At 48.8% G+C, this 26,353-nt stretch overlaps 1 protein-coding gene across 1 annotated transcript; it reads right to left on the bottom strand.

Annotated features, from left to right (window-relative positions):
- FBP2 (fructose-bisphosphatase 2) lies at positions 1–26,353 on the bottom strand. The gene is made up of 7 exons (XM_079108895.1): positions 26,045–26,353; positions 21,841–22,003; positions 18,955–19,047; positions 14,562–14,702; positions 8,796–8,933; positions 2,201–2,320; positions 1–409 (listed from the first exon to the last, which is right to left on the bottom strand). The coding sequence occupies exons 1-7, from the start codon at positions 26,212–26,214 to the stop codon at positions 215–217; spliced, it is 1,020 nt and encodes a 339-aa protein (XP_078965021.1). The 5' UTR covers positions 26,215–26,353; the 3' UTR covers positions 1–214.

Below are 26,353 nucleotides of genomic sequence, written 5' to 3' on the forward strand. Positions count from 1 at the left end.
TTCTTTTCACAAGTCAGTTTTTATTTTTAGCCCTTCCTATGAACCACAGAATCCCCTGGGACTCCTGACCCCACCTTCCGCAGCTGGTTGTGGTTCTTCCAAATGTGACTGGCGGGTGTGCCTCTTTCTCATCACCACTGTCCCCACGTATCACTCATAGGGTCCTCAGTGCAAGGTAAAGACAAGCAAAAGAGGGCTCGTGAGGCGAAGTTCACTACCTGCCTGCCTGGTTTTTCTGTACACAGGTGAGATATTCCTGCACATCATCTGGGGATCCCAAGATGAGGGGGACTCGTTGGTGAATACTCTCAGGCTTCACATCCAGTACTGGCTGGGTACCTGTGGTTGCCAGGCCTCCTGCCTGCTCAATGATGTAGGCCACGGGATTGCACTCATACAGGAGCCGAAGCTGCGGAGAAACAGAGCCAGCAGACGAGCTCTTGTGAGCAGACAGACAGCCCAAGTCATGCCCCTACATCTTGAGGAAGGATTCAAACAGTGGTAGCTTGCAGAGCTTGGCTTATTCCTCCCCCTTTCCTTTGCCCTGGGAACTTGAGGACAGGGGAAATTTGGGGTGTCAGATAATAAAGTCTCAGACCGTAGCCAGTTAGCCTGTTGAGTCACATACTTAAACAGAAAAGTGAAAGCTCAGCATTGGCAGGTAATGAATGCTCTTGTTTGGGGGCCAAGTTAATTTTGCCCTGTCCTCAGATGCTCGTCTTAAGAGCAAACAACGCCCAGGACTTCAACAGTACCTTGACCTGCGGGCCACACAATCTACTCATTTTTAGCAATTGAAATCTACATGGCTATACAGAGACACGCACACATGAGACACATGTGTGCACACACATGGACGTGGTCTCAGAGACCGTAAGAGCTGAAATGTGGAGATCGAGAACCATCGGTGGGCTGGGGCTGGGGCTGGGGCTGAGTGGTAGAGCGCTCACCGAGCACATGTGAGGCGCTGGGTTCCACCCTCAGCACCACATAAATAAATAAAGTTACTGTGTCCATATGAAGAGAACCAATGGTGACTTCAGCACGGGCAGTGGTCAGGGGTAATGAGTACAGGTGGCACATGGGACTGCTTGTGGCCACAGGACACAGGAGTGTGATTCTGTGTGGGTGTTTCCTGACTCATGCAGAATCATTTTAGTAATCACAGTAATAAGCCTTCACGCTTTCCCTCCCGGGCAAAGTGGTGGTTCTACTGAAGAATCTCCCCATCTTCTGCTGGACCTCGCTTACTCTCCACTGCTCTCCTCTGTCCTTCGGCCCTCTCATGCAGGCTTCTCTGTGCTTCTTAGTTCAGCTAACCACTAAACACTCTCATCAGGAAAAACACCCAGCACCCGACCCAAGCATCAGAATCTCTCAGGCTCCTGCGCTACGTTGGATTTCTTATGATGGCTTTGAATCTGGCATTCCACTAATTCGAACCTCAATGGCCAGTCGAAACAACACACACGTGTGTGGCTAGCTGTTTGTGTGACAGAGGGAAATGTGGGTCTTTACGTGATGAACCAGTTCCCGGTGATTTCTGTGATTTGGCTAAAATTCAGAAACATATCCATGGGCGCCTCTATTATCAATAAACCTGGATCATAAGAAATGATTCTTGCTTGGGAATATGAGCATTTTCAAGATTGTGCCATAAAGTTGCAATTAGACCTTCCAGAAGCTCCCTTCCCAGAAATACCGAGAGATTTGAGCTGGACTTTTTATTCTGGAGCTTGGGAACTCTCTAGGAGCTTCTTGGGAGGACCTTAGGGTCTCTGCAAACCCTCCAAAAATGAATGTGGAGTGCCTGATTATGTAGACTTTTTCTGGGAAGCAGGTTGGTGGGGTTCACTATATTCTCTTAGTATCAGTGATCGCCAAGTCAGCTGGTGCTGCCGATAAAGTGAGAGCTGGCCTGCAGAAAGCAGGAGATGAACACAGGTGACCCACAGCAAATGCTGCATGAAGCTGGTGGAGGTGAGGGCCAGGAGGAATCCCCAGGCACGTCACACCAGCCGCCTCTCCTCCAAACCTCTACCACACCCAAACTCACCACGGGAAGCAAAGCCTGCTGCCCTCCCCTGCCCGCTCACAGACACCAATGCCAAGGATGCACCGAAGCGTGAGAAGCAAGCTTGAGAAGAAAGAATGCCATGTGACTCGCTGATCAGGTCACCACTGCTCACAGGAGAATTACCTTGCCCTTGGGGCTCTTCTGGTTGGCTGGGTATAAGAAGATCCCTCCATAAACCAGGGTCCGGTGCACATCGGCCACCATGGAGCCCACATACCTGGCCCCATAGGGAGCACTGCCATCCTGGAAGACAGGAAGAGACAAGATCCAGAGGGTTTGCCAACTAGCCTTCCCCGCACCCGCCTGGCCCCGAGCCCAGTTGGCGCAGCTCTGCATCCCTGGCCCTTGGCCATCCTTCCCTCAGCTTAGGAACCAAGGAATTAGGGCAACTGAGCACTTCAGTCACGAACAGCCCTGCAAACCTCAGCAGTGATTGAATCCATTAAATGTAGGACTATTTAAAGTCACAGTGTCCTGAGCAATCTCAGCAGGACCGCTCACCTGCCCCCAAAGGGAAGAAGTTCATCAGCCCTATTTATCCACCAGTCCCCATGAACAGAGTCCACCAACTTCAGATCAAATCCATTTTTTAATTGCATCTGTACTGAACATATACAGACTTTTTTATTGTTATTATTCCCTAAACAATACAGCATAGCAACTATTTACATAGCATTCACATTTCATTAGCTATTTTTAGTAATCTAGAGATCATGTAAACTATATGGAGGACGTGCATAGGATATATGCAAAACCAGGCTGTTTAATACTTGACCATCCAAGGGGGGTTGGTCCTGAGGGGGGTTCCGGAATCAAACCCCACAGATACTGAAGGATGGCTGGATTTCCAGCAACAGCTGTGTGGAAGTTCCTACTGACTCGCTGGAGTTCCCAGAACTTCTAGTTTTCCAAGAACTGAATCTCCTTGATCAATGGCAATGACAACTTTTGTACTTCCTGCAAGCAGTCTTTATGCACTGGACAAATCTTAAACACCTCTAGAAACCACTCAAAGATATCATCTAACGATGTATTTGTAAACCTCGATTGCATTATTGACTTGTAATGGAAGGAACGTTTATCCAAAGAGAAGTAAGTCAAAGGTCATGATGATTTTTCTCAAAGAAGGATGTCACAGGCAAAGCTGGGGCCTATGATCAAATCTTTCCTCCAGGTGGATTTATTTCTCCCTATCCAGTGACCTCCTACAATTTCTTTGTCCAACCTAACGATTCTCTGGCATCGTAACAGGAGGCAGCAAATTCCTCGGGGTGGCCACACCACGTTCTGCATTCCAGCAAAGCTTGAGATTAGCTCAGCATGGTAGAAATGATGAGTGATGCCAAGCACCTTTCAAAATAGTACTTGTCGGGGCTGGGGGGATAGCTCAGTCGGTAGAGTGCTTGCCTTATAAGCACAAGGCCCTGGGTTCGATCCCCAGCACCAAAAAAAAAAAAAAATAGTACTTGTCAAAAGACGCACAGACTTCAAAATGTGAACACCAGCCAGAGTGAGTCCTGGATCGAGGCTGTATTAGAAAGCAGAAAGGAACCTCTGTCCCCCTTTCCTCCCGTCACCTGGTTGCCAGTCCCTTCCTCTCTTGGACTCCACAGCCAGGTCCTCTTGGAGGGAGTTTTTACACACTGTCTCCACCTCTCTCCTTTCAAAAACCATCTTTTAAAACTACATTGACTCACCCTACTTCATCATTAAAAACAAACCAATATAGATATTGAAAAGGAAATAAAGGACAGGAACCACAAACTACTCATTATTCTGGTCTGTTCTCTCCCCACCACCCGCTGCCTTCCCACCTTCCCCACCCCCACCCCACTTTCTGCCAACCTTTCTCTTTCTGCAGACCAGCTCTATCCAGAGGGCACATAGCCAAGCGTGCCTAGCCTGGAGCCCCCAAATTAACATCTCCTCGGGCTGAGGAACCAGCTCACGCTGACCACCACACTAGTATTCTCAGAAGAGGGATTCGATCTTGATCAATCAGCTCCATTCCTTTGTCCAGTTCACTCCAGCCTTAATTTCCAGAGAAGAAAATTAAATGAACTGACCGTTAACTCTAGACCCTATTCCATGGCCATAACTCAAGGAGAAGACGTTGAACTTAGGAAATCACTTCACGTCCACTTCTCTGCCCAAGTACATCATCTTTCTGAAAGACCATCCTCGGTGGAGATACTGAGAGCTGAGATGCATCAAGCATGGTGCCAGGAAATTACTGTGGATTTTTTTTCATTAAAGGCCTATATTAATCCTTTAAGCTAGGAGCTGCCGTGATCACTTAATAGCCTGGAGGCCTGGAGACCGGAGCACAGGCAACGGAGATACTGGCCGAAGCTCAGGGACAGCGGTCACATTTGAAAGGAGGCCCACACTCTTGGCCTCTGCACCCTTGTCTCTTTCCCAAAGTGATTTCCATCATTCATTTTCTGCAAATAAGGTGGCCTCTCACTTTCACAGTAAACATGGCCACTAGACCACGCTGTTCTCTCAAGCCTCTTCCCATTTTTGAGCACAGCTCAAATATAATTACAGTACTTACACTGTGTGACTCATTGCTCCCCCCGACTCCCACCAGGGTCCCTGGTCCCTGGACCCCTTGGTCTGGACACTCCGTTACTTACTGTTGTTCATTAGGAAGAAAAGATCTAAGCAACATGACGGCCTCCAGATCAGCAACTAGACCAGGCTGGACCAGATGTCCATATTTCCATACGCTGCCTTCTAGATTTACACCATCCAGGACAGTAGACACAGGCCTCATGTGGACATTTAATTTTTTTCTTTTTTCTTTTTTCTATTTTGGTACCATGGTACCAGGGATTGAACTCAGGGGTGCTTAACCACTGAGCCACATCTCCAGCCCTTTTTATCTTTTATTTTGAGACACAGTCTTGCTAAGTTGCTTAGGGCCTCACTAAGTTCCTGAGGCTGGTTTTGAACTTGGGAATCCTCCTGCCTCAACTTCTTAAGCCGCTGGGATTAGCGGCATGCACCACTGCACCCAGCCTGATTTTAAATTTTAACTAATTAAAATTAAGAAAGATTAAAAATTTGGTTCTTCAGTCAGGTGAACCACGTTCCAAGCCCACGTGTGTCCAGTGGCCATCACACTGGACAACGGGGATATAGGATGCTTCCCTCATTGCAGAAAGGTGCTTTGGACAGTATGATGTCAATTATGAGTTTAGAGCGCTTAAGGATCAGAGTTGGGATCTGAAGCCACACGCTCTGCCTCCAGAGCCCACACACCTGACTTCTGTTCCCTTCAGATCCTGTCTTCTGGCCACCAGCTGCAGTCCCAAACAGGTTTTCCTGGGTGGAGAGCCCTCTTTCCTAACTGCCCTCCCCCAACCACAGCATTTGAGGATCTCAGCACTGTGTCAAGAGCATCGCCTGTTTATCTAATGCCAAATTTCTTCTTGGATCTACAGACGGAGCTTCTGGGATCCAATAATGTGTTTCTGGGCTTCCATTAAATCTCTGTGTCTTATCAGAATCAGAATCGGGCCCCACAAGGCTTCCAGGCTTCAGTCAAAATTGTTTTTGCATCCATAAGAAAAACCTCTCCCAGGATGCTCAGGTGTTGCCTGTGTGAATTATCGAGCATTCACACGAGTTTCCTGACACTAGCTTGCCTGGTCCTTTGGTGTCAGATCCAACTCATCTGTGGGCATGGATTTGTGGAACCTTTAAAACAAGCAAAACCATAATCTACAGACAAAACAATTATTTTATTAGGGACAGATTATATTAAACCTACAACCAGATGAATGACAACCAGAGAATTTCAGAGCCTTAATTTATGTTAGGGAATTAGGTAACTTGCTTTGTTGTTCAGAATTTCTATTTTTAATAAGACAGGCAAAATTCTTAAATTAATACTGACATATTAATTCATCTATTGGGCTTATAAGCTAACGTTTTACAGCCTAAGTGATGATCAGACTTCCTATTTTCTCAGAGTGACCAGAGAGTCCAGGGGCTCTGTGGGCATCCTGGAGCTTCTCCAGACAGGCAGATTTTTAAGAATGAAAAGGAGACTGAAACAACTGCTTTCTAGATTGCCAATGCACAATGCCCCCTACTCAATGCACTGATTGCATGTCACGTCAGCCACATGGCCTGTTCGAGCTAACCTCTCCTGCACCTGAGGAATATATGGCCCATCGTCTTTATTTTACCATCTCCGCTCAGAATATGTAGATTAATTTTAAGCTCTGGTGGAACATCTAGGACACGGAGGCAGCACTTGCTCACACTGTGGGTGGAAACCCACTGATGAAAGGGAACCTAAACGAACGGAAGGGGTTGAAATGGAACAGAAGAAGAGAAATAGAATAAATGCAATAAAGGAAAAGAACAGAATAGATATTTGAGTGTCGTAGAGAAGCAGGCAGTTTGACTTGATTCAATTGTGTGTGTGTTTGTGTGTGTGTGTGTGTGTGCACATGTGTGTGTACATATTCCAGATTAGATGAAAATACATTTCTTATGAGTGGTCATGTAGACAGTTTGGGAAATGCTGTCCTAATAAACCCTGCTTATTCCTTGGCATCCCTCAGAAAACTGCAGATGCAAATCTGCTTAAGGCACTTGCTCTGCTTTATAAAGCTGCAGAGAGCAACTTCATTTTAGAACTTTAGTGTCCGTCTAGACTTCTCAAAATATTTAGGCTGGCTGTGAGAAAGGATATAAGAGAAAAAACATTGAAAGAGTAGAGAGTTTAATTATCTTCATATCTCCTAGGGACTCCAACTTTACAGTAGAGTTAAATGAGTTGCACAACTCGATTCCAGAAAAGGCTGGAACCCAAATCACCCGTGACTCTTTCTGCAGGGCTGATGGGCTGTGTGCAGAACGGGAAGAATCTCCCTGGGAAAGAGAGAATCCACTCCTATTCCCAAGCCCGTGGAAGTCAGTGTGTAAGGGAAACTGGAGACAAGAACAAGAGAAAAAAAGAAAGGAGACTTCTTTGGCAAAACAGAAGGATCAAAAATAACACATGGTCCACTGCTCATAGCACACGGTCAGACCATACACAGAAAGTAAACAACCCTACTATCTCTACATCCAGAAACCACTAGCAACAAGTTGGCACATCTCTGAAGACTGTGGACACACTCTCTCTCTCTCTCTCTCACACACACACATACACACAGACATGTGTATATAAATTTGTAAACATACACATTTACTGGGTGAGATCACATTTTGTTCTATAACCCATATATTTCCCTTAATATTTTGTAGGCATGTTCCACTATCAATACATGAAAGCGGACCTGCTTTTGTGGCTGAAGCTGTCTAGTAATGGGGGTGGAATTCAGCACCTGTGCAGTTAAGCATGCGCTCTACCATGGAGCTCCATCCCTGGCCTTGGACTTACCTTTTTAATGAATGACTAGGTGTGTAGCATGTTTCACTGTGTGGACATCCCATAATACCTTAACCAGAACATATCAAAGGACATTTCAATTGTTCCTTTCATTGTCATTTTAATGGAATATTCTTGCACATTTATCTTTTTTATTTATTTGACTGATTAGTTCCTTGGATAAAAGGGAATTTAGGATAAACTGTGGAGTCAGAAGATAAGAATCTTAAATACTTGAAACCATATTCCAGACTGCCCCTTGAAATCCTGTAACTTTCCTGCCTTCTCTAACCATCTCTAAGAGGGCTTTTTTTGCTCACACCACCGAGCGCAGTTCAGCTTTCCAATCTTTGCCAATCTCACGTGAGGACGTGACACAGCAGGGCTGTTTTAATTTGCATTTCTTTCTTCACCAGCATCCTTCCATGCTGACGGTCATGTGTGCTTCCTCCATGACTTACGTGACCATTGCCTGGGTTCCTGACTGGGGCTCGTCCTTGTCCCACTGAGTTATAAGGCGTCACCATGTAGCAAGACCATGCACCCAGCAGCGGTCACACGAGCAGTAAGTGACGTCCACCCAGCTTGCAACTTGTCCTCCTAAACATTCATTTTGTACAGAAGTTGTCTTAGTTTAGTGGCGAAATCGATTTTTTCCTCCATGTGTTCCAGAGGGGGCAGTTTTTGGCCGACGAGTGGAACCACTGAGAAGCTATCTTCAAGCTCGGGCTCCACTTGGAAGTGTGGTGACATCACCAACCTTGTTCCTTTTGTTGCAAGGCTTCTGTCGGGTGTGGGTGAGGGGACAATAACAGCCTACAAAGGAGCAGAGCAGGAGCTGCCCTACGAGAGTCATGCTCACGTCATTAGAAGAAAGAACGAGGGAGCTTCCACTGGAGGCACACAGGCATCCTTGAGTGAGAGCCACCTGCTACCATGAAGTCTGGGCTCTTCCACCTGGATTCCTGGATTCCATCCTGGGACGCCCAGGCCTGCACGTCACACCACTGCTTTTCCAGCAAAAGAGCTTCTCTGGTCTCACCCCCCCAGAATTGATAAGGAAGGACCCACCCCACAAAGGTCCCACTTTCTTTATAAACAACTTCCCTGGAGAGACTCTGTTGAGGCACATTCCTTTAATGGGTGAATTTCATCTACAAAGGAGACTGATTGCTTGGGAAGAAGGCAGAGTCCACCAGACTCATACAGATCAGAGTCACAAACAGTGGCGCCGCCCTCTCTCGCCAAGGCTCCCAATGCCCCATCCAAACAGGACCCGGTTGAGACAGCTGCTCCCTGCTCCTGGCCTCAGCTTCCCTCACTCACCTCAGGGAATTTCTTCTTCTGCACATACTCAGTGGTGGCAGCGTCAAAATACTTGGCATAGCCCTCATTGAGGCTAAAAATCTTTCCTTTCTTCTTAATCTTGACATCCTTTTCCACTAGCACAAATTCACCGAGAGCCTAGAGAGAAGAGGAGAGACATCAGGAAGAAGAGAGATACCAGGAAAAGGAAGACCACAGTGCATCTCGCAACCATCAGGGGGCATGAGAGGGTGCGGGCCTGCTGGGAGGATCCAGGGGTCGGCCTGTGGTGCTCACATGAGTGCTACAGAGAACAGCCATAATGCTGAGCCTGCCCAGGAAGCTCTAGCAGTAATAGACTAAGAGGTCAAATAATTCAAAGGAATCATGGCCCCGGTCTTCTCTCTTTATCTTTGTGCCCTCAACATCAGCTAATTTTCAATGAATCTTGTTGCATTTACCCCCTAAGATCTCATGCCTGGTTTAATGTTTGCAGGAAGATCTGAGCCATCAACAATGAGAGGAAGAAGTTACAGTGACAGGGAGGGGTGTCACTTGATGCTAAGCTGTGGTCTAGTGATTCTGCTAATCTTCATGAGCCTCTCTTGGAAACCATTAAAGGCTCCTAGTAACCTGAACACTTCTGTCTGAAGAGGGCATCCTCCAGTTAGATACTGGGTCCACTCGCATAAGGAAGCAGGTGAACACAAAACTCAAAGACTCCTCAGTAAACATAAGATTGTGCCCGGGGCCCCATGGGGCCCTCTACACCACTGGGGTCAGGATCTGCAGGCCCTGCCTCAGGCAGCTCCATCGGGTTCTGCTCCTATCGGTCCCCATGGGTCCCCAGGGAATGAGATGGGATAGATGGAGATACCATCTCGAAGGTCACGTCTGAGGCGCTGGGAGGAAAACCAGGGCCTGGAAACCAGCCCTGTGGGCATATCTCGAGGCTGAGCTATAGCTCACAGCTGGTGCTGGACCAAGTATGTCCAAGGAACATTGGTTTCATGAACAGAGACAAGGCCACACTGAGCCGCCTGATGAGCCGGCTTGCTTTCTGTCTTGCTTATCTGCAGAGAGCTCAGCAGACACACGAAGTCTCCTTCAGAGGATGATGTTCCTGAGAGGGGACACGAGCAGAGCACGTGCTACAGGGAGGTGACCTTGTCGGTCCGCCCAGGCCTGTGCCAGGGCCTCTCAGTGTTGTTCCCACCTGGGGGGCAGATGTGGCTATGAACCCTCACCACAACCATTACCCACATGGCTTTAGAGACCCTGTGATACCAGAGTCCCTGATGGTAGGGCACCATGTCCTTGTCACCCTGAAACGGGAGCACTCTTTTTTTTTTTTTTTTTTTTTGGGTGCTGGGGATTGAATCCAGGGCCTTGTACTTGCGAGGCAAGCACTCTACCGACTGAGCTATGTCCCCAACCCCAGGAGCTCTCATTTTTAAATGAATGACCCTGATGTGCAGGTTGACCCCACAATTGAGAGTCTGGTTAAAATGAGGTTGTCCCTCTGTGCCTGAGCAACCTGTGTGCTCCTGCGTGATTAAATTGCCATCCTTGTAAACCCACCATCCAACAGGCTCTGACTGACCCACCAGGGAATTCTGTCCCTCCATGTCCTACCTCAGTCACTGCTGACACTCTAGACAGCTCCTTCAGCTTCAGGTCCACACCCTAACAGTCCCCAAACTTCCTACACCAGGTCTTTGCTTAAACGTCACTTTTAGAGAACTGGAGTCAGCATACTATGGAGATAGAGGCACATCAACCTTTACAGTAGTGCAATTACAGTAGCCAAGTTATGGAACCAGTCCAGGTGCCCATCAACAGATGAAGGGATAAAGAAAATGTGGTATAAATACACAGTGAAGTCCTACCCAGCCAAAAAAAGGAATGAGATTATGGCCTTTGCTGGTAAATGGATGGAACTGGAGAAGATCATGCCAAGTGAAAGAAGCCAGGCTCAGAAAGTCAGAGGTTGAATGTTTTCTCTCATATACAAAAATGAAAGCAAAATAAGGGGGGAGAGTGGGTGAGGGGTGTCCCATGAAAACAGAAGAGAGATCAGCGGAGGAGAGGACGGGGATGAGGGGCGGAGAAGGGGGGTGGGAAAAGGGGGACCGGGGGATGAAATCCACCGATTGCACTGTGTGCATACATGAATGTTCCACAGGGAACCCCTCCTTTGGGTGCATCTATGCAGCACCAGTTTAAAAACAATAAATAAATAGAAGGAAGAGCAGTGGAGGAGAGGAAGGGGGACAGGGCGGGAAGGGGAGATGGAAAGAAGGTGCTGGGGACTGAAGTGGAGCATATTATATTCCATGCACGTATGATTATGTCCAAATGAGCTCCATGATCGCACACGACTGCAATGCAAGAAGAAAAACCTCTCTGAGTGTCACTTTCAGCAGGACAATGTGACCCAAAAGGTTTCAGGCTATTAAAGAGAGATCAGGAACGATGACCGTGTTGTTTGTCTCTCCTTCTGACACGTAGACAAGCTTCCTAGACAGAAGGGCCCTGTCCAGGCTGGTGCCTTCTGTTGTGACTGGAGGCAGAGAGCAGAGGCTCTGTCAGTGCCCGCGAGGCCTCCAGTCAGGTCCTGAGGCCCAGGCATCTCCGGCGGCCTCCAGAACCTCTTCAGAGTGCTCTGGGAATGCTCTGCCTGCAGGCGGCCTGTTCGCGATTCCGTCTGGCTTAGCACTGCTCCAGGCATGGGTCACCAGCATGACCGGGCAAGTCACCTCCAGTCACTCACTGGGAAGTGGGAGTGAGCAGAGGCCCCCTTGCAGGGCAGCTGTGAGGCGTGTGTTCTCCCAGGGGTGTGAAGGGTTCAGCAGATTCCTGCCCACATTTCACGGGCACTACCTGTCAGCTGTTACTCCAGAGGCAACTTTATTGTATGAAAGTCATGTTTGTATCCCACAGGATTTCTCAGGTTCTGCCTGCTTCCTTGAAAATGAAGGGAAATTTGGGCATTGGTAAATTGACACAGCAGGTGGTCTTGGTGTAAGGGGTTTATGTGAAAAGTTTATGTGAGTTACTGGGCTTCCACGCTGTAAACTCTGTGCTATTAGTTAACTCTATTCTGTTTTGAAATGTGACAGCTTCCCCCTTTCACACAAATGCACCAACACATGAACTCCACCAGGGCTGGAGTGTTTGTGTGATCGGTGCTGTATCTCTGCTGCCTGGAACAGTACTTGGGACATAGTAGATGCTCAATAAGCACTTGTAAGCCTGAACTAAATTGAAGCACTGAACTTTCCACTTTCCACTGAGTGAATGCTGGAGACTTTGAAATGGCCTTTAGGAAAAACTGCTGTTTTCCACAAGACCTGATGGCATCTGACAAAGCGCTTCATACGTGATAGACAAAGCATCCAGAATTTAAGGGAAAAGTTTTACGATTTAGAAATATCTTTGCAAGATGTCTCCCTAACATTTTTAATGCACACGTGCTGTGAAGGCTGAGCCTTATCTCCTAAGTGCTCCTCCCGTATCCAGCAACTTCTTCCCTCAGTCAGGATGCTCTGTGACACCGTTCATCTTCCCAGAGGTCGCCCTCTCCCACACTTTCCAAAGCGCGGAGAGGACTAGAACCTGAACCACTGGAAGCAGGTACACACCAGCAGAGATCCGCCAAGCCTCTGCTGCCCACTGCGGTGGCCACTGGTCACTGCTGGCTATTGACATTAACAAAAATGAAACGAAATGTGAAGTCCCACTTCCCAATCACCTGGCCACACCTCCAGGGTTCGGCAGTCACAGGGGCTGGTGGCAGCTGTCCTGGGCAGCTCAGGTGACAGAGCCCACCCATCACCAGAGCATTCTGTTAGACGGTGCTGCTCTCAAAAATGGACGATCTGGTCTGAAACTGGCAGTACTGGGACTCCTCGGGGGTGGTGTTCCCAGAACCGGAGGGCAAACACACTTGGAAAATGAACTCCTTTTGAAAAGTCAGACAAAAGGAGCTTGAATGTCTTCACCATAAAGAAATATCCACGCTTTGGTATTGGTACCAAAATAGAAAGGTAGATCAATGGTACAGAATAGAGGACACAGACACAAACCCAAATAAATACAATTTTCTCATACTAGACAAAGGGGCCAAAAATATGCAATGGAGAAAAGATAGCCTCTTCAACAAATGGTGCTGGGAAAACTGGAAATCCATATGCAACAGAATGAAACTAAACCCATATCTCTCACCATGCACGAAACTAAACTCAAAATGGATCAAGGACCTTGAAATCAGACCAGAGACCCTGCAGATTATAGAAGAAAAAGTAGGTCCAGATCTTCAACATGTCGGCTTAGGACCAGACTTCCTTAACAGGACTCCCATAGCACAAGAAATAAAAGCAAGAATCAATAACTGGGACAGATTCAAACTAAAAAGCTTTCTCTCAGCAAAGGAAACTATCAGCAATGCGAAGAAAGAGCCTACAGAGTGGGAGAATATCTTTGCCAATCATACTTCAGATAGAGCACTAATCTCCAGAATCTATAAAGAACTCAAAAAACTCTACACCAAGAATACAAATAATCCAATCAACAAATGGGCTAAGGAAATGAATAGACACGTCACAGAAGAAGATCTACAAGCAATCAACAAACATATGGAAAAATGTTCAACATCTCTAGTAGTAAGAGAAATGCAAATCAAAACCACCCTAAGATTCCATCTCACCCCAATTAGAATGGCAATTATCAAGAATACAAGCAACTTCAGGTGTTGGCGAGGATGTGGGGAGAAAGGTACACTCATACATTACTGGTGGGGCTGCAAATTAGTGCAGCCACTCTAGAAAGCGGTGTGGAGATTCCTTAGAAAACTTGGAATGGAACCACCATTTGACCCAGCTATCTCACTCCTTGGCCCATACCCAAAGGACTTAAAATCAGCATACTACAGAGATACAGCCACATCAATGTTCATAGCTGCTCAATTCACAATAGCCAGATTGTGGAACCAACCTAGATGTCCTTCAATTGATGAATGGATAAAGAAACGGTGGTATATATATATACAATGGAATATTACTCAGCCATAAAGAATGATAAAATTATGGCATTTGCAGGCAAATGGATGAAATTGGAGAATATCATGCTAAGTGAGATAAGCCAATCTCAAAAATCCAAAGGTCGAATGATATCGCTAATAAGTGGATGATGACACATAATGGGGGGTGGGAGGGGTTACTGTTAGGGTTAGAGTTAGGGTTAGGGAGGGGGGCAAGAATGGAGGAAGGACTGTATAGAGGGAAAAGAGGGGTGGGAGGGTTGGGGGGAAGGGAAAAAATAACAGAATGAATCAAACAGCATTACCCTATGTAAATTTATGATTACACAATGGTACGCCTTTACGCCATGTACAAACAGAGAAACAACATGTGTCCCATTTGTTTACAATAAAAAAAAAGAAATATCCATGCTTGAGAAGATGACCATGTTCCATCAGACTTTAACATGACACCAGGTGTCACACGGTACCCCATAAGTATGTATAATTTGCATGTTTTTATGCATCAGCTTAAAATAAAGTGATTAATAAAAAAATAGAAGGAAGGAAGCTCCTCACGTATTCACAGAATCCCCACCAGTGCCTGGGTGGACAGGGGTCCTGACTGCTTTTCATGGTGCCATCAGGTCCCCAAACCAAGCTCCCTGGCTCCAAAAGCAAGGGTCAGGAAAGACCAGGAGGTGGGAATTCAAACACAGAAGCCCGTGATGGCCCCACGCACAGACGCCGCCGTGTCTGGTACTCACGGGGTCCAGCATGAAGAGGTCCACACCTTGCCCCGTGGAAAGAGCCACCAAGGTGGCGCTGCCGTAGAGCGCGTAGCCTGCGGCCACAATGTTGCGGCCAGGCTGCAGGGCGTCCTTTTCTGAAGGCTCCTCCTCGGTGGTCTGCGGAGAGAGAAGAAATGCGCTGTCTTCTTGTCACCCGAGGGCATCCTCCGCCGGCTGCCTGGGCTTCTGATCTCCGGGAGCAACCGCAGAAGCCCATTCTCACGGGGCAACCTGAGCCATCCCTGCAGACTGAATCTGCTTCACCTCCAGTGGCTGTCCCCGGGCCTCAGCCCAGGGACAGCCCCAAGCCCCGTCCCCAGGAGGCAGATTCGAGGCTTGCCCTCCCGTCTCCACACTCAGTCATGTCACGAACAAACTTTATCTTGTGTGTGGCGGAAAAATGGACCTACATGAGAAGCAATTTCCAGCAAGTGTGTCCGGAGGAAATGAGTCGCCAGGTGACTCACCGAGCCTTCCTATTAGGAGATATCCAGGCCATCTAGCCAGGGCATTCTCAGATGGCCTTCGTCCTGTCTTCCAAGCATATGTGTCCACATCCCGCCAAGGATAGCCCTCCAGGATGCTAAGGTCACACCTCTCTGCACAGCCAAGATCCATGCTTCTAACGCATAATCAACCAAGATCGCTGAGCTCTGGCTCTGTGCCGCATCTCACCACGAACTCACCAGCCCTCCGAGGCAGACGGCACTGTCGCCTCCACTAAGCAGGTGAACAACGGGAAGCCTGAGCAATTGGACAACTCATCCAACATCATGAAGCCCACAGAGGTAGAGTATTCTGGTGGAGTTGAACTTAGAAGCCTTGGAAACTGGAATGTCCTATCCTGAGCCTTATGACCCCATGGCTTGGTGTTCTGGGCTCTTGGGGACATAAATGTTCGCGGCTGGTTCTCAGAAAATGCCAGCGTATTTTTGTAAATGTGTTTGACATCTGACTCATCTTCAGAAATATCATCAGAGGGAATTCCTGGTTATTGGTCTTGCCTTGAAAGCCTGTGCTTTATTTAAATTTGAAGGCAGAAATCTCCGTTCAAGTTCACCTAAATGCAGGGTTTGGTAACCTGTACTGTGAAGATAACATTCCTCTTTGTTTTCAAACCAGTTGGCCTTAGAAGAGATCGCAAGTCGCAATCGGGGAGTGAGAGGGCCTGCTCCAACCCCTGGTCTGTCATTTGGTGTGAGTTTAGCCAAACGAATTACCTTCTCTGTGATCCTACTTCTCATCAGTCAAAAAGTGGCAATGGTATCTGCACCCACCTCCTGGGGCAGGGGTGAGGACCAGCCCAGGGGTGAGGGGCCAGCAGTGAGCCAGTCTGGGCCTGGAATCAGCCAAGAAGGACACTAAGGTCCAAAGCTACCCAAAGATACAACTAAGCGTCTTTCTTCAGAACTGCATGCATATGACACTGTTTCTAGATATTTAGAAACAAATCTTTCCTCACTTCAGTTTGGCTTAATCCTCAAACTTTCTTGGACATCAAAGTACCTTGTGTCATTCTCTCCTGATCCCTCAGAACAAGTTCCCTTCTCCCTCTCCCTGTGAAGAGAGAGAGAGAGAGACCAACAGGGAAAGAAAATCCCCTACAGTTTTGTCCTGTGCAGGTGGGTGGGCCTCCATTCCGCCCCTCAAGCCCAGAGTGAATGACACACTCCTACTTCCATGGTATTCTTCCCAGGCAGAAAAGTTAAGGCTGATTCACATATTCTGCTCAAGAGTATTATCTGCTAAGCTTTTGACAGGTTCTCCCTAAAAGCAAAGTCTAGCCCACCCCCACCTTGGACAAGCATCAGCAGAGCTCACATAGGTCCCTAATGTGGGTTATCTGGAGACCACTCATGGGGCCAGTGGCCTGGGTCACAGCTAACCCTCTGCTGGGCTGGCAAGCTGGAAGGGACACTCATGGGAAGCTCCTGACAGCAGCCTCCCCTTATCCTTGGTTTCAGTCATCCATAGTCAGCTGTGGTCTGAAAGCATCACCATGGCTCCGTGATCCAGGCTCGCTCCAAGCAGATGATCCTTCTCCAGGTGTATCATGGAAGGTCACTGGTAACCTGACCCTACATCAGAACACCTACACCATTCACCTCACTTCTTGTCACAGGAGCCTGGGGTCATCTCACGTCACCACAAGAAGGATGAGCACAGCAGGTCGTTAGACAACCCAAGAGGAGGTATGTCGACATGACTCCCACATTGTTATAATTGGTCCATTTCTGCATTAATTATTGTTGTTGATATCTTACTGTACCTAGCTCATAAACTTTACCATAGGTATGTATAGAAAAAACCAGAATGTGCAGGGAGGGTTTGGTACTACCCCTGGGTGCAGGCATCCCCAGGCATCCTGGAACATGTCCCCAGAGGATGAGGGGAGATGAGTCTGGAGATCCAGTGTCAAGTGGGTAGTACAGAAAATCAGAGGTGTCTCCACTTGTGTGATCATGAATAGTTAAGTGGAAAACCAGAGCCAGAGAGATAAGTCTCTAGAACCAGTTCCAGGGCAGGTCACCAACTGAGCAGCCCATGAGGCTCCCAAGCACCTGTGATCTCCTTCTGCCTGAGAGCCCCAGGGACGAGGCCTGACCTTGAAGGCTGCAGCAAGAACTTGGGGTCACCACGGGAAGGCTCCGCCAAGTGGTCAGTCTGGATTATGTGGTCACGAAGTTTCTGGTCATGCCGGATGGACACAAACCAACCTACAAGATCCCCTACATTTGTGGGGCAGGCAGAGAGGCCCTGAAGATGTCCTAATCCCCAGAACCTGCAGACATGTTTCCCTACACAGCTAAAAGGACTTCGCAAAAGCAAGATGAGTTTAAAATAGGGAAACCTTCCTGGGTTGTCCGGATTCAATTTGTACACTCTAATCAAATGGCCCCCTGCAAGCACTTAACTTCCTGTGGCTAGAGGCAAGGGGGACTAGGGACTGGCATCAGTTGCTGCCAGTATTCTGGCCTCCAACACCATTTTACAATCCAGATTGTCAGTCTGCGAACATCCTAGGCCATCACTGGTCCATTATTATCAGCCTTCGGAAGTCGACCACTTAAGAATAGCTCCACCACCATTCATATTCTCTCTCTCTCTCTCTCTCTCTCTTCCTCTCCCTCTCCCTCTCCCTCTCCCTCGCTCTCGCGTGCGCTCTCTCCCTCTATTTTCTCCCTCTCTCCCTCTCTCTCTCTCTCTCTCTCTCTCTCTCTCTCTCACCCTGCAGGCAGACACTCTGCCTGTCTGCTTAATAAAATCTCTTGCGTGAGTTCCCATGTCCGGAGTGGTTTCTGGCTGCTTTCACTAGGAGAAGGTGAGGAGAGAGTTTTTGAGAGGAATAAGGCCTTGGCCAGCCTTTGCTGGCTTTGAAAACTAAGAGATCACCAGCCAAAGAATACAGGCCGCCTTTGGGAGCTCAAAAGGACCCCCAGCCACCAGCCAGCAGAGGAAGGAGAACCTGGAACCTCCATCCTACAGAATGGAACCAAATTCCATCGACAGCCTAATGGAGTCTGGAGGCAAATTCTCCCCATCCCCCAGTCCCCAGCCTCGTGGTAAAAGGTCAGACTGGCTGTCACCTTGACCTTGGATTTCCAAGATCCTAAGCAAAGAGCCTAGCCAAGTCTGCTTGACTTCTGATCTACAGAGCTCAGGGATAATTAATGGGAGTAGTCTTAAGTCTCTAAATTTGTGGAAAATTCTCAGGGCAGCAACAGAAAACTAATACAGTGAGGTTGGGGTGCACAAAGAAAGAGAGGGTGCACCCAGACCCTAACACTGTGAGCATCTCTTATCCAAAAGCCCAAAATCTAAAAACAAAATCTGAAACATTTGGAGGGCCAACAAGATGTCATGTGTGGAAAGTCCCACACCTGAACTCCAGTGACAGGTATCAGTCAAACAAGCGCACTAGTTACACTGTGTATAATCACACGAGGGCATGTGCACAGGGTGCCACATGTAGCACCAACAAACTTCCTGTTCAGATCTGGGTCTTATCCCCAAAATAGCTCATTATCCACATGCAGATATTCCAGAATCTGAACGAAAACAAATCTGAAATCTGAAACACTTCTGGTCCAAGGCATTTGGATACCAAGTCCTCACGTGTACCACATCTGACATTTGTGTTCCAGCCAGACCTTCAGAGCAAGGTCCCTCCCAGGAATGCCAGGAAGGAGGCAGAGGAAGAACCACCAGTGAGGAGTCCGAGGCAGAGAGAGGCTCCCCGATTGCCTTCAGTGGCGTGTCCAGCTAGTGGGAAGACAAAAGCTAAGACTCCAGACTCAAAGCTCTCAGCCGAGGAATGTTCTGGAAACCCCCACAGCAGGGAGGTGTGAAAAGTCAGCCGTCCACTCACCTTTCTGTAGATGGCAAAGATGGTCCCGATGGAGGCCAGGCAGTCGATGTTGGAAGATCCATCCAGGGGGTCAAAGCAGACCACGTACTTCCCCTAGGTCACAGAGGGAAGAGCCACCCATCAGCACGTCCCACCACACCAGGGCTCTAGGTCAGGGCTGGGCGTGGCAGACAAGTCCACACCAAAAAGGGATTGAGAGCCACAGGTGTATCCTCATCAAATATGCCATCACCTGCACAGGGCAGAGAGGACTGCAGCTCCTGCCAACACGGCCCTACACAGATCAAGGGGGCACGGGGCATGGGAGGGCCCACCCGCCCACCCCAAATGGCTCTCTTCCTGCTTGCTCCGGTCTTGCCCTCCCCTCCCACCTGGGCCCACCAGGGTGAAGCCTGCCTGTGAGGCGGCAGGAGCCCAGGCCTGGAACTGCCACCTTGCAGAGAAGAGGAGGGAGGCGAAGACAGCCTACTGCGTGGTCTCCCAGGGTGGGCCCCGCCCCGGCCACAGAAAGGGCAGTTAGGGGCTCACACCCCCGGGGTCTCTCTTTCTGTTTTGATTGTTCATCTGGCAGCATTTTTGACAAAAGATTTCAGAAAATCTCAAAACAACATTCCCAGGGCCCCTGGGTCTATCTTACTAAGATAGTCGGTGTGCCTAAATACATTGGGAGAATAAAAAGACCCCAATTCACCCGTCCCACGTATAGACCAGAAGGCAGAGCGAGTTGGGGTCCTGAGAGGCCTGGGTCCCCCCTTCACTGACACAGTAGCCCCTGTCAATGTTCCATGGAAGGAAAGCCCCTGATAATTTGCACAGCCTCCCAGGTGCCCAGTGCCCAGAGCCCTTGTGGGTGGGATTGGGTCTCTGACTAATCAAACATCAGTCACGAAATATCAAGTAGAATTGGAGTCATTTCTCCCTCCAATCAGAAGAGTTTTCCCTGACTTCCTAATGAGTAGTGTCCCAGCTTTACTTCAGTGTTCTTTCTTTTTCTTTTCTTGCTCAGCCAAAGGGAGAGGAAACAAGGGATGATTCATAAGCCTGGAACTTCCTGGGCCTCCCTGTGAGTGATCCGCTTCACCCATTTAGTCTCACATTCAAGAGATTTTTGCTGAAAACATTCATGGGGGTGGGTTTCCAGGCAGGAGCAGCAGCAGGCACCAGTTCATGTACTGTTTCCCACATTCCCGTGGGAAACAGAACCGGTCTGGGCACACTCATGGGACTGTTACGGCTTGGATACGAGGTGTCCCTTGGAAATATTGTGTGTAAATGCAGGAATGTTCAGAGGTGAAATGATTTGATTATGAGAGTCACAGCCTCATAAGTGGATTAATCCATTCGATGGATTAATAATTTGAATGTACTGGGTGGTAACTGTAGGCAGGTAGGGTGGGCTAGAGGTAACCAGGGATGTGCCCTTGAGGACTCTCTCTTGTCCTCTGGTCCCTCCCTCCCCCATCTCCTCTCTGTCTTTCTGCTTCCTGGCCACCATCAACTGAGCGGCTTCCCTCCACCATGCCCTTCCGCCATTAATATTCTGCCTCATCTCAGGCTCAGAGCAATGGATTCAGCTGACCATGGACTAAACCTCTGAAACTGTGAACCAAAATAAACTTCTCCTCCTCTAAGTTGTTCTTGTCAGGTATTTTGGTCATGGTGGCAAAAAGTTGACTAACAGGTGTGGTAAGTGTTCTAAAGAAAATCTAAGCAGGGTCAGGGTTACAGAGTGGGGACATTCCATGAGGAATGTTCAATGAAGGAATAAAGGCACATTGAAGACAGAGATTAGCAAGTGCTCCTGGCATGGAAAGCAGGGATGGAGAACTTTCCAGAACTAGCACGCAGATCTGGGTAGCTCAAGCCAACTAGGAAAGACAATGGTAGATTAGATTGGAGAGCAAAACAAGGGTTATTTTCATTGATATTGAATATTAAAAATAATAGGTGTGAGCTTAAATTATGTGAGACAAAAGCAAAAGTTTCACATAATTGTACAATACCTGGCATGCTGTAGGTATTTAATAAATTTGGTTTTCCTTATCTTTTCTGTCTTTTTTGTCCTTCGTGTAATCATAAAGAAATAGGCCCTCATTACCAGGGCCTACTGTATAAAACCAGAGCCGATAGTCCCAGCATCTATTTTCTATTACTGTGCTGAAGCAGAGCATTGGTTGAAACTTTTGGCTACCAGCAAACCTCCCTCTCTGATAACCTGTGAACTAAGTGAACACAGACCCTCTCCAGTCAGACCCTGCACTAACCAACTTTACCATCACATTAAGGCGAGAGCACAGGGTCTATATGATTTATTTTCTGGGATATTCTGATAGTTTTTCAGGCACAGAAACATCTGTGCTGAACCCATCACCCCCGTGAGGCATGGTGGGGTGGAGGGCAGAGATGAGAAACAAGGACGGGAAGAACCAGAGGCTGTTCTGAACGGCTCTTCCCAAAAGGAAGAAAACTTGCCCCAAAGTAACCTCCGCTTTTTACAGGACTCCACAAGTTCAAGTCTCCAAGGTCACCGTCCCTGTCACTGGTATTCTTCAATGGCACCCTCCACGAAGGCACTTTAGGAAATCCCTCTGATTTATCTTACTGCCCTGCTACTGAGGCTTATGTCACTAAGCAAGGGCTGGGGATAGTGCTCAGTGGTAGAGCACTTGCCTGGCACGCCTAAGGTTCTGGGTTCGATTCCCAGGACCATAAAAGAAAGAGAAAGGAAGAAGAAAAAAAAAAAAAACCCAACAACAACAAAGTGCGATCTTAGTTTCTAAGAAACAGAAGAAAATTCCTGCAGCTGAAGAGGGGGAAAGGCCCCCGTCTCCGGCCCAGCGGCGCCCTCTACTGGTCAGCAGGGCCCAGCCACCAGCCCGGACGCACCCGCCTCTCCTTGGCGGTGATGATGGCGTCCTTATTCTCCTCGGAGACCAGGACGCACGTGCTGTAGGAGGACTGAAGCATGTTGATCACCAGGGCGTTGGACAACACGTCCAGTTTCTTCACCTCGTCTCCAGTCACATTCACGCTCCCTGCGATGCCGTACCTAAGAGGACAAGAGGCTGACTTAGGTCACCGGGAGGCGCGACGCAGCAAAGGACACCCCAGCGGAGCAGCGCGCCCGCCCTTCCTCGCATCTCTGCGGCCTCGGGCGTGAACACACTGAAGTACACCAGCCTCCTGGCAGCGACTCTCAGCCCTGCCTCCTTTACACCTTGGGGACGTGGTCACATTTTCTTAGTCTCCCAGGAGATTAACCGGAATTCAATCTCACGAAAATACAAACCTGTGCTCAGCACTGGGAGGCGGAGAGGACGGGAGACTCCAGAGACAGGCACCTCACCATATTTCAGGCCTCCAGGAAGTACGGGGCTTGGCTTCCAGCACGAAAACCCCAAACCTCGGGGGATCCTCACATAGTGTCCCACTGGGTTGGATTTGAATTGCCCTGTGGTAACTTGGCACTCACTACTGGAACTAAGAAGGGAATCTGGGGACAGACTTCACTCATTTCATTTGCTTCTTCACTACTATCCCAAGACTACAAGATCAGAGCTATAAAAATTCAGTCTAGGGGCTGGGTGGGGTAGCTCAGTGGTAGGAAATTTGCCTAGCACAGAGGAGGCTCACAATCCGATCCCAAGCACCACCAAAGAAAGTTTATCTTATGTTTTACAGCATTAAAAGGCAAAGGTCTCCCCACTCCTACCCTCTCCCATCTCAGCAGAAGAGGTCTTTCTAAAGTGGCAGACACATCACTCATCTCACCCAGAGGCAAAGCCAGGAGCCCACGTGAGAGTTGAGAGCCACAGATCTGTTCCCACACTTGGCATGACCTCCTGGCCCTCTTGTTCTCTTTCAGCCAGTCTCCGCCTCCTCCGGAACCCACCAGGCATGCAGCTTCCTGGGCCCACTGACAACTGGCTCGGCTTCCCCCGCATATACCTGAGCACATCCCTCCCACAGCCGCATGGCCACCACCCACTCCAGCCTTGACCAGGCTCCTTTCCCTGACCACCTGCCTAAACCAGCAACTCCCCACCCCCACATCGTTTTGATTCATTTTTCTCCTTAGCCCTGACCACCATCTCGCATTGGTTAGATTGATTTAGAAGGGACCTTTTTTCTCTATTTGGGTGGCAGCTGTAACCTTAGTCTGGCCACCCCCCACCTCCTCAGTGAGTCACGTCCTGCCTGGACTACTGGCCTTCCACCAGCCTCAAAAGTCCTGTGGCCTCAGCCCCCAGCAAGCCACTCCTCCCCATTCGCCTCTACTCCTGCTGCCCACCACGCAGCAACACCCGTTGCCTGCCTCCTGACCTCGGAGAGGCCTCCTAGACCTCCTGCCAGTCCCCGCCACACACTGGCACACCCATCATCCCTCCCACTGCAGCACACAGTCTGTTCCTGGGACACTGTTCCTGCTGGATTAGCTGCTTCCGGAAGACAAGAACTAAGCCTTGCTGCCTGGTTTTCCACAGGGCCTAGTACACAGTCAATGCTCAAGTAATGTTCCCTGAATTCTGAAGAAAGAATGGAAGAAAGTAAGGTTTCTTCTCATCCTTATTTTAATTCCATTTATCCGTAAAAGAAATCCTCAGGTGGTAGCCAGAGTTGAGAACCACTGATCTACCCTAAGCCGGGGACAAATGCGTCACCCCCTCCTGCCGAAATGACAGCCTCCCCCACCCCCACCCCACCACTCATCATTTGGTGTTTACTGTGATAAGCCAGCTGGCAGCCTGACCTGAAGCACTGACTTCCTGGCTCAAGACAAAAGCAAGCAAAATAAATAATGGCGACAATTAAAAGAGGTGATTTTTGACTGGGCATTTAAAGAAATCACAAGCCCAATCCTCTTGTTTAAAATGGACTACTGAGGCAGCTCCTGCTGTGGAATGAACAGCTAGAACGTCCCAGACTCATGTGGGCAGAGGTGGGATGCAGGCTCTGCCTGTCCTGTGCTTTGCAAGCTTACCCTGCCCCCACCTCCACCTGTTCTCTGTGCCCTCCCTCCCTGTCCTGGGCAACACCTCTCCCTCCAGGAAGAGTCGGAGTTCACAGCCAGTCCCTTTGCAAGCAAGACCACACAGGAAAAGTACTTTCCAACCAAGGGCAGGATCTTTTAGCATTTTACCTAGCTCTGAAGCTCACTGACAACTTCTGAATGGAATGTTCTACCGTGCGGGCATGAAGTCAAGGAGAACTTTCCGGATAGCACTCCAGCAGCCTTCTTCCCTTAGTAAGAGAGAACACGGGGAAAACAAGAACCTCTGATAACTCGAACAGCGTGGCTCGAGGCTCTGCCTGGAAATGTCATCCCAAAGGGGGAGCAAAGGAATGAGGGGTTTGAGGTCCAGAATGGGACAGCGGAAGGAACGTGTCCTAGTCCTACAGGCATTAGTGAGGCTGCTCTTGTAACAGGGGCCAGGGTTTCTGCACTTGGTCCTCTGAGATGAGATTCTAGGGAACCAAGCCCCCAGCCACAACCACGCCTGCAAAAAATAATGGGATCTTGACAACGTCTCTAGAGCTGTGCCTGCCACCTAGTGGTCAATTGGCTGCATAGGCTGGATGGCAGATTTCTCCAGGTCTGCGCTGGCCACCTGGTAGTAACAACCTGAGCGTTTACAGGGCATTTATTATGGGGCTGGCACTGTAGAAATCGCCAGCACATGAACTTTCCAACCCCTTCCACGACCCTACGAGTTAGGGGCAATGAGTAGCCTCTCCATTTTACAAATGGGGAAACAGGTCCAGCAAGAGAAAACCATTGCTGTGATCACTCGGTAGGAAAAGCCAAGTTAAATAAGCACCCTGATTCTCCAGTTCCTAAGACCACTTTGTCTTGACGCTAAACTACCACAAAGCACATAAGGACTCAGCCAGGTGGCTTCAAGCCAGCAGAGTCCTGCAGTGAGGAGGAACCCCACTAGTGTAGACAAATAATCCTGGGGTATCACTGAGGGCATTGCCCTGAGTAGAGCAGGGCCTGTGTAAGGGGAGACAAAGGTGCTATCTAGTGTCATTCAGGAGGGCCCACCCCCTGGCAGCAGCAAGACAGGGTCCCTCACATTTGGGAAGGCCTTTAAAGGCAGAGCTTGGCCATTATTGTCAAATGAGATAATACAGTTATAACGATTCACAGGGGAAACAAGCGGAGCCTAATGTTTATTTAACCTGGATCCCCTTACTAGGTCCCAAATCCTTACATAAAGAAAGTCTGTTATGATCTTGTTGTGATTACATCTTGTGATAGAAAGTCACATTTTTTTCATGTTAGAAGTGCTACATTGTTAAGAAGAAATAACTGAAATAATTGAACTTTGTTAGTTTTTCGTTTGGCGTTTCCTCTCACCCCCAAAATGTGGCTCCCTCAATTTCTAAGAGGCTCTCCCCTGGAATTACTACCAAGAAAGTGGAAGCTGGAAGAAAGATTCGAATTGGACGTTTGGCGGTGACCCTCAGCAGCATTAGCATGAACTTGGCCTCATTCTGCACTTGGCAAAAGCCCTAGTAAGAACGAAGAGAAGGGCCCTCCTCACGCCACTCCCAGGTGGAGCACCCCCAGCTTCCTGCACACCAAGTGGAGACAGAGAGTCACAGAGAAGAAATTTTAAAACGTCGCCTGCAAAAACGTTTCCATGGTGAGGGGAGGTGAAGGATGGGCGACTGTGGAGTTTTCTGTTTTGTCAATGATTTCTAGCTCCTGGCTATTGACGAAGGTCACGACTAGCACTCAGATCTGCAAAGGACGAGGAGAGAAATTTCAGGCTGCCACGAGAATCCCTCTATGCAGATACAAGTCATGAGAATCCAATGTTTTGCAACAAGTCACTGCCACGGTATCATTATAAGTAGTAACTGGGGACATTTGATCTATTTTTCTCTGTGGCGCCTCAGAGTAGTTTGTTCCTTTCTGAAACACTTTAGGGGCTCCTTGATCAAAGCATGCAGTTAGATACACAGCTTCCTTGGGGGCACACGAAGCAAACACGCTTTGGACTGGGTTTCCCGCCCTGGCACCCGCAGGACCGCACCCAGTGGCCCGGCCCTGCGCCCGCTCCGCGCATGCGCCCCGACTCACAGGTGGGCCAGGCCGGCCTTGCGCACCGCGGAGGAGATGGCCTTGATGGCCGTGAGCATGGAGTTCAGCAGCTGGGTGAGCTCCCCGGTGCCTTTGGCCTGCCGCCCCTTTTCCATAACGTAGCGGGTCAGGGTGAGCATGTCGGTTTCGAAGGGGCTCCTGTCCGTCATGGTGGCCGGCGATGCTTCAGACCTTCCTCCCTGCGGTCCCTGCCTGATCCTGAGGGGTTGTGGCTCTGCAAAGTGGAAGCTGGTGGAAACCTGCCCTTTAAGGCAAAGGGCCCCGACCCGCGTGACAGAAATAACTGGA

This window comes from Sciurus vulgaris, assembly GCF_902686455.1.
Source record: "Sciurus vulgaris genome assembly, chromosome: 13".
Lineage (NCBI taxonomy): Eukaryota > Metazoa > Chordata > Mammalia > Rodentia > Sciuridae > Sciurus > Sciurus vulgaris.

Excerpts from the sequence above, each read along its gene's own strand:
- FBP2 (XM_079108895.1), bottom strand. The coding sequence starts at position 26,214 with ATGACGGACAGGAGCCCCTTCGAAACCGACATGCTCACCCTGACCCGC. Across the intron at positions 19,048-21,840 it reads TCACCGCCAAGGAGAGGCGG|GGGAAGTACGTGGTCTGCTT; the intron begins GTGCGTCCGGGC and ends TCTGTGACCTAG. Across the intron at positions 8,934-14,561 it reads ACCTCTTCATGCTGGACCCC|GCTCTCGGTGAATTTGTGCT; the intron begins GTGAGTACCAGA and ends TCTTCTCTCTAG.